Source organism: Palaemon carinicauda, chromosome 14 (genome assembly GCF_036898095.1).
Source record: "Palaemon carinicauda isolate YSFRI2023 chromosome 14, ASM3689809v2, whole genome shotgun sequence".
NCBI lineage: Eukaryota > Metazoa > Arthropoda > Malacostraca > Decapoda > Palaemonidae > Palaemon > Palaemon carinicauda.
The window spans coordinates 44,094,062-44,103,075 of record NC_090738.1 but is presented as its reverse complement, the minus strand read 5'-3'; the positions used below and the strand labels follow the sequence as shown (position 1 = coordinate 44,103,075).

Genomic DNA, 9,014 nt, shown 5'->3' with positions numbered 1-9,014 from the left:
AATCCAAGCGGATCTCAAGACGTCAGCAGGAACGAGTTCTAGGCTCTCTACAGTTCGCCTCAGTGACAAACCCAGTGCTGCGTGCACAGCTAAAGGATGCCGCGGGAGTCTGGAGACGTTCCGCATCCATCGCTCGAAGAGACCTCAAGAGACGGCTCACAAACAGACTTCGGTTACTCTTAAAGCCGTGGTCGGAAGCAAAGGCCCTGAAAAGGTCCATCCCTCTTCAACATCCACCTCCATCACTCAACATCCACACGGACGCTTCGCTGGAGGGTTGGGGAGGCCACTCCCACCAACAACAGGCTCAAGGTACATGGTCTCCCCTATTCAAGACGTTTCACATCAACATCTTTGAGGCCATGGCGGTCCTTCTCACCCTGAAGAAACTCTCTCCGCCTCCCTCGATCCACATTCGTCTGACCCTGGACAACTCGGTGGTAGTCCGATGTCTCAATCGTCAGGGCTCGAGATCGCCCCAGATAAATCAGGTGCTTCTCCCAATCTTCCGCCTGGCAGAGAAGAGGAAATGGCACCTGTCTGCAGTTCACCTACAAGGATTCCGCAACGTGACGGCGGACGCTCTATCTCGGATAAGCCCGATAGAGTCGGAATGGTCTCTAGACGCAAGATCGTTCTCCTTCATCTCTCACCAAGTCCCGGAACTTCAGATCAATCTCTTCGCAACGAGCGACAACAATCAACTTCCTCGTTATGTGGCCCCGTACGAGGACCCCAAGGCAGAAGCAGTGGACGCCATGTCACTGGATTGGAACAGATGATCCAGGATCTACCTGTTCCCTCCCACCAACCTTCTGCTGAAAGTCCTCTCCAAGCTGAGAACCTTCAAAGGGACAGCGGCCCTAGTGGCTCCCAAGTGGCCCCGGAGCAATTGGTACCCCCTGGTCCTGGAGCTGCAGCCCACGCTGATCCCTCTCCCGGGCCCAGTTCTCTCCCAGCAAGTACAGAAGTCGACTGTCTTTGCTTCATCATCGAAAGTCAGGGACCTTCATCTCATGATTTTCTCTCCCTAGCCGCGAAGAAAAGGTTTGGGATCTCGAAGAAAAGTCTAGACTTCCTCGAGGAATACAAGACCGAATCCACACGACGGCAATACGAATCATCCTGGAGAAAGTGGGTCTCATTCGTCAAGGCAAAAAATCCTACGGAAATCACCATCGATTTTTGCATGTCCTTCTTCATTCACCTTCATGGACAGGGCTTAGCAGCCAACACGATTTCTACCTGCAAATCGGCCTTGACTAGACCACTACTGTACGCCTTCCAGATTGATCTGTCCAGCGACATCTTCAATAAACTGCCGAAGGCATGCGCTCATCTGCGCCCAGCACCTCCGCCAAAACCTATCTCCTGGTCCCTGGACAAGGTGCTCCATTTTGCCTCCAACTTGGACAACGATTCGTGCCCTCTCAAGGATCTGACTCAAAAAGTTATCTTTCTTTTTGCTCTTGCCTCAGGAGCCCGAGTCAGCGAAATAGTGGCATTATCAAGAGACGAGGGTCACATACTGTTTACAGACTCAGGAGACCTTACCCTCTTCCCTGATCCGACGTTTCTCGCGAAAAATGAACTACCCACCAAGAGATGGGGCCCTCGGAGAATCTGCCCCCTGAAAGAAGATGCCTCTCTATGTCCGGTAGAGAGCCTCAAGGTCTATGTTCGGAGAACTTCTGACTTTGGTGGAGGCCAACTCTTCAAAGGAGAAACATCGGGTAGCGACCTGTCACTGAAACAACTAAGAGCGAAAATCACCTACTTCATTCGCAGAGCGGATCCTGACAGTACACCCTCAGGTCACGATCCTAGAAAAGTCGCGTCGTCTCTGAATTTTTTCCAGAGCATGGATTTCGAAAGCCTCAAGAGCTTCACAGGATGGAAATCTTCGCATGTTTTCTTCAAACACTACGCGAAGCAAGTGCATGAAGTCAATCATTTCGTGGTAGCCGCAGGTAGTGTTATGAAACCTGCAGTTAACTCTGCATAGAACAGTGAGTTACTTGGGACTTTAACTCTTCGGGTGCCTATGTTGACCCTCGTGTGATACGTAGTGATTTCATGGACACTTAGTGTTTCTCATAGACTGTTCTTTACAAGGTGAAATGTCATAGTCGTCACATGAGTGCCACATGCCTAGAGCATGATGTTTTTTTTCCTTATTAAAGACTGACGTTCCTATGGAACTTGTGCTTTCTAATAATTTGAAATTTTCTTTCAGATTCAAGAGCGAAGTCTTCTCATTGCAATGTACATTATAATTTATTTTTAAATTAACTTTACATCTTTTATTGCATTTATTATTACTATATCCTGCAATTGTGAAATAAAATTTCTATTTTATTACTTGTGCGTCTCTCTCCGCTCCTACTCATACTATGAAATACATGGTTGTCATAGTTTCATTATCCCCTTTCTCTTGAAATAAGAAGAATAATAGGTTCTATCCATATTATATACTCACCTATGCTGTGTAATATACCTAATTGAATACTTACTTGCACCATATCTTCGAGACCAGACTGTTCTCTAGCTATGAAATATAGTGCCTAACCACCACTTATCTATTATTGAGAATGTTCCTACACGAATATCGACCATTCTGTCTTGTCTCCGAGTTCTTCACGTACTCTCCGCAAGGTGAGTAGCTCTTCGATGACCACTTTGAGCTTTGGTATGGACCGTTGGGACTTCTCTGCCAGGGGGGGGGGGGGGGTCAGGAAGTTGCATCCCCACGGAACCTCTATCGAGGTCACAATGCTTACCTTTATTCAAAGCCCTTGGTACTTACTCTATAAGGGGAAATCTACCACAATACATTGATTCTCTGGTACTCTTCCATCAGGACGTCATGGCTTGAGCCCAAAAAATGGATTTTGACGAAGCGAAAAATCTATTTTTGGGTGAGATAGCCATGACGTCCTGATGGACCCTCCCTGCTATTCTAGTCTAGCCTTTCAGGCCCCGGCCTGTCCTGCTGTATCATGGAGATTAGCAAGCAGCTGGCATCAGGATGAGGACGGACGTGACGTCATTTAGCAATGGCGCCCGTTTGTTTACGTTTCGAGTACCAAAAGTAGCCACGGACGAGTGTAGCTGTGGAACGGCTCCCCAGTTATTCTCCGCCCCTCCATATCGAAGTGTTAACTCTATATGGGGTGCAGATAGCTATGTGGCATGTTAATACATGCGTCCCCTGTTGATATACGATGTCTTAAAGGGAAACCTTTAGGATACTCACTCCAGAAGTATGAATTCTGTGATAACCTGTGGTTTAATTCTCTGGGAATATCCTAGTAGTCAATATACCCAAGGAAGCTACCAAAAAGGAACCTCCCATCAGGACGTCATGGCTATCTCACCCAAAAATAGATTTTTCGCTTCGCTCAAAATCCATTTTTTCTTTTCAGCTACAACCATCCGACTCACCCAGTCAGTAGGTTGGTCAACTTTAGCTATTATCTTTTGTTTTTCCATTTCATGTATTTTCTTACATACTCTGTTTTTAAGGTTAATTGGAACTCTGCATTTAGGAATCACCACTGGTTCTGCATTTGTGTCAATGGTTAGTCTAACCACATTTTGGAATGTACCCACATCACTATTAAATACATTGTCATATTTATCAAGTACATCTTTAGTTGCAGAAATATTTTCATAATTCAGTGTAATAAGTTCCATTTGCTCTGATGTTCTTTTGCTTAATAATGGAGTGTATTTACAACCAACAACCAAAAATTCAATGTTATATTTCTTCCTATTCTTGCAATTTCTAATTACTAACCTGCATTTTCCCTTAGGCCTAACTGTGTCTAAAGTCCACACTTCTAGGGTAGTGTCACAAGGTTTTAAATTGACATTGGGAATTAAATATTGAGGAATTACATTTACGCTAGCTCCACAATCTACTTGAAATTTGATTACTTTACCATTAACTTCAAAATCAGCTTCAATTAGCTTATCCTTTTTACTACACACTCTAAGCAAATATTCACATTCAGATTCATCTGAACTATTCACATCAAAGTCATTGTCATTACCTGATACATAATTAATTTTCCTACTTTTGCATTTAACAGCATAATGATTATAATTACCACATTTTATGCATTTCTTACCATGAGCTGGACACTTTTCCTTACGCCATTCATGTTTTTCCCCACAAAATTTGCAAGGGCGCAACTTACTCATAGGAACACTGGGTTTACTGGACTTATGCCTACCTTCATTGTTTTCATGCCTAGGCCTACCATCATGGTTTGCGTTGTGTCTGCTATCAGTAGTCTTCTCCCTTCTAGACTTTTCTCTCACTTTGGCCACACTGTCATTGGTCTGGCGAGGAGTAGACTTGATGACGTCCATCTGCCTTTTGCTTGCTTGAAAGGCCACACACAAATCCAATGTCTTCTCTAGGGTAAGGTCTTCGACTTCAAATAATTTCTGACGAAGCTTGTCCTCAGTACATCCAAACACCACTTGGTTCCTCAGCTGCTTGTCTCGGTTACCATAGTTGCAGTCCTTCACAAGAATCTTCAATCTAGTAACGTAGGTTTCCAATGTTTCGTTTGTTTCCTGCATACATCTTCGAAACTTGTACCTTGCCACAAGTTCGTTCTTGCGCGGAGAAAAATAGACGTCGAATTTCGCCAAAACATCCTTCAACACATTGGCTGGATTAGGGTTAACGGTTGCTGGGACTGGAAATTCAAAAGAGTTGTATATCTGTAGAAGTTCTTCACCTCCAATGGTTAGAAGTAGGGCCACCTTAGTCTCTTCAGGTTTATTGTCCTTTTCAGAAGCAAGTAGATAAATCTCGAACCGTTGCTTAAAAGACCTCCATTCACGTTCGTTGTCAGCCCCTAGGCTAGCAGTGAATTTTGCTGGGGCTGCAATACCTTCCGTCGATGAAGCCATGTTTGCCGGTTAGGGATGCTCAGTATTTTTTGGCTTAAACACAATATCTAAAGGGCCTATACTGCATAATACTTGCTTGGAGAGTTCTAGGTGTCGTTTTTAATCCCACCGCTGCCACCATGTCTTGATGCCCTAAATCGGAGGTGATATTTATGATGGAAACTCACAAGTTACAACTCAGCTTTATTGGATATAGCGGGACACACAACTGACAATACACACCGACATCTAGCGGTAGCATTAGGAATCATGTAGCTGTTGGCAGCGTTCTCAACAACATTAACATCATAATTATCAAATAATCATTAATAATATAACACATCCCAGGAACTCCTGAAGTTGGCGGGTGTTCGTAGGTGTCGGGAACTTTCTGATGGCGTTCACCTTGGTTGTCATGGGTTTTACCCCACTCGAGGACACGCAATGACTGAGAAAGTCCACTCCTTCGGCGCCGAACGTGCATTTGTCGAAACGTACGACCAGGCCATTCTCCTGCAGGCGTTTGAGGACGGCGCGGACGTGCCTCCGGTGTTCCTCCTTGGTCCTTGAGAATATCAGGATGTCGTTGACGTAGCAGACGCAGAATGGTAGGTCGCCCAGGATGCTGTCCATTAGGCGTTGGAAGGTCGCCCCCGCATTGCGTAGACCGAAGGTTGAGTATGCGAAGGTGTAGGATCAGAACGGTGTCACAATGGCAGTTTTTGGAATGTCCTCTGGAAATACGGGGACCTGAAAGTAAGACTTGAGGAGGTCCATCTTGGTGAAGTATTTCGCGCCATGCAATGCATTCGTCAGGTCTTGCATGTTGGGCAGAGGGTAGTGTTCGAGCGTTGTGATGAGGTGGAGGCGCCTGTAGTCGCAGCAAGGTCTCCAGGTCCCGTCAGGCTTCTTTACCATGTGTGGGGGAGATGCCCAGGGGCTCGATGCTTTCTTACAGATACCCATGCGTTCCATGTCCTCAAAGGCGCGTTTGGCATCCCTCAGCTTCTGGGGCGGGAGGCGGTGGAATTTGGTGTGTGTAGGAAGTCCTGTCGTCGTGATGTAGTAGATCCAGTGCTTAGAGGGGGATCCCGGTGATTGTCGGAGCTCGGGCTTGAAAACGTCAGGAAATTCTTGCAGAAGGTTGGAGTAGAGCTGCGTCATTACAGCGGATACGGACATTGTGGTAGGGCCGGCTCTCAGGGCGCGGGACCGGCAGGTTCCTGTGTCATGAGGCGTTTCCCAGCAACGTCGACAACTGGTCCGTGGTGAGCAAGGAGGGGGCGACTGACGTCAGCGATGGCGAAGGGCCAGGAATACGAACGGCCCAGGATAGATATCCTGAGGTTCCTAGTCCCATAACACTGTATGGGAGACCCGTTGGCGGCAATGAGCAAGGGGGCGTCTTTGCTGGGACCACGGTCTAGGTCGGCTTGTGACGGCGGGAACGTTGACTGCATAACGCCGGTGTTGATAATGAGTCTATGGTTGGAGACAGTGTCGAGGATATAGAAACCATTCTTGCTTTGGTTTCCTGCAGCTGCGATGGTGGTAGGTGGTTTCTTCTGGCATCATCTTCTATGGAAATTGCATGGTGCCCTACATTTCTTGGCGTCACTGCCGAACTGCTGGTGGTAGAAGCACTATGCTGGATTAGGCCTAGGGTTCGGACGTGTCGGTTGCGGTGGTTTCCTCCTTGCTAGAGCGTTGATCTCGTCGTCAGGAGGCGTTGCTGAAGAGTCTATGGAAGAGCAGCTGAAGGAGGAGAACGAAGACGATACTGATGATGCCCCGAGGCGAGATGCTTTGGAGGCCTCATGGAGCTTCTGAGCCTTCGCCAGGAGTTTGTTCATCGGAAGTGTGTCGGTGTCCGTCAATTGGGCCCTTACATCCTGCGGCAGGCGTCGAAGGAAAATCTCGCGAGACAGACTAATCTCGCGCCGTTGCTGTCAGTCTCGGGAAGCATTAGCAGGCCGGTCAACTCGTCCCACGCTGCGACAGGAGAGGTGTCACCCATGGGTTTGCCGGCGAGGTCCAGGACTTTCTGTGCCCTTGCTGAAACAGAGAGTGAGTGGATACCGATGAATTTCGTTCTCTGGTCGTCGTAGGAAACTTGGCCAGCCTGGGCATCGAGCCATGGGGAAATCTTGTCGAATACCTCCTTTGGGATGGAGGTGAGAACGATGTTGGCCTTGGCGCAGGAGTCGCTGAGCCTAGCGACTCGGAAGAGTACGTCCGCTCCCAGGAATCAGGAATCGGTGTTGTGTTGAGAAAACGGCGGCAGTTTGACTTTGGGCGTGGAGGCGAGGCTGTTGGGTGGGTTGAATCCGCCATTGTGGTCAGTCAACAAGTTGGCGAAGAGGTGGGAAGTTGATATGTCAGTTAAGCTCATCCTACTGCCTTATAAATGCACCGAGGTGTGGGAGCACCAAAGGCCGAAGCTCACGCCTAAGGTAACGGAGTAAAGAAGGTAGCACGGCCGTAATAAGTCCGTTAATGGCAAAGCCAAAACCGCTTATGCTACTTCAACTCCAGGGTTACCAGTTGTAAGGACAATGAGACGAGCTATCACCAACAACAACTGACGGTCTATTCAAACATGTGCAAGAATATAATAAAAGGTGCGGACGGAAAAGTAGCATGCGCGCAGGCGCCAATCTGGCTTGAACTAACCGCCACAATGTGTGTGTTTTTTCACACGTACAAATGCTTGAAATACAAGTCAATAGAAATAGGTAGCGAAATGATAAATACATAAAACTGTAGCTGTGAGGGAACGGAACAAATATGTACAGTGAACCACATTGTGGCGTAAAGAGAATTTAAATGGAATGGAGAATTCGATGAAAATGCTGGACGACGGAGGGAGCGATATCCTTACAATACTGATTGGTCTGACACGGAGATTAGCTATAAATATAAGTGGACTTGCTGCATTCATAATGCTATTTGCGGTAACGTTTGGAGAGTTTTTGAGTTGTGTATTTGCAAGTAAATGTACGTCTCTGTATTTCTGCTAACATTATTTTCTGACTGTTGTTATTGCTCACTGTTTGATATGCTGAAACATGGAAAAAGTTAGTTTTCCTCAGGGATTACGCCCACTTCCTGGCTTGGTGTAAATAAAGCCAAAACGTTTTGATGATTTTTTTTGTTTCCCGGAAAACTTTGCTCTTGATTCGCTCTGAATATTTTCATAAATAACTACTTTTTCGGGGTAATATGTTTCACCTCTCTTAAGAGATTATTGTATATATATTTCATATATACTTTTTCAAAATTACAAACTTTTGATATCTACCATACGTAAAACTAGAGATTCATTACATTTACTAAACGAATACTTCTGCAACGAACGCATCTGTCACAATAGTTATCTGTCAGACTCGGCAGTCAAACGTATCGTAACTATTCGTCCGAGTCTCCGACAGTCGGACAGTAGAGCTCCAAGTCCAGCAGAGGATGGGTGTTAGCCTTGAGAGAAATAACTTTATGTGATAATAATCCGTTTCAAACGTGATAATCATTCTTTTCACATCCGTAAAAGTTAACACTTTCTCTGTGATTTCTATTACTAATGATAACAATTGCTGGTGCTAACTCAGGAAATTGAAGATCTAACTGAAATTCTTTTCTCTTATTATTACGGACAAAATTTATAAAGTTATTTTCATCGAAGACACGTTTGGAAATCAGTGCCACGTTTTATTAGACGAAAATATATGTTGAAAACCGAATAAAGGAGGAGGCTAGGACCTGTAGCTTACAAATACGACATTGTGTATTTTACATGCATACGTTTTTTCAAGGTTAAACTAAAAGACATCTACAGTATTTTGTAATGTCTTTAAACTTAAGACTATAATATTTCTTTCCTTCTTGTGTGATTTATTTAACTATTTGTTCACATTTTCAACAATGGCAGAAGATCCTTCAGAAAGTGACCTCGTACGTTTCTGTTTTTGTGAGTATCCTAGTGAGAGCCAGAAGGGCACACTATAATCTCCCATGCATGAATATGTCACCAGATTTCTGTGTTGAGAAATTTTTGTCCGTGCTTACCTTGGGAAAATAACCATGTTGGTATTTGCTTATAAATAGATTAC

At 45.5% G+C, this 9,014-nt stretch overlaps 1 protein-coding gene across 3 annotated transcripts in view; it reads left to right on the top strand.

The window, feature by feature from the left end:
* Positions 1 to 8,337: 8,337 nt before the first annotated feature.
* The window catches only part of LOC137653558 (centromere-associated protein E-like), an 892,913-nt gene continuing 892,236 nt past the window's right edge, over positions 8,338 to 9,014 (top strand). For all 3 annotated transcript variants that reach the window (XM_068387057.1, XM_068387056.1, XM_068387055.1), the window contains exon 1: positions 8,338 to 8,872. In XM_068387057.1, the coding sequence (XP_068243158.1) occupies positions 8,827 to 8,872 (46 nt within the window). In that variant the 5' untranslated portion in view covers positions 8,338 to 8,826. The remainder of the gene's footprint in view (positions 8,873 to 9,014) is intronic.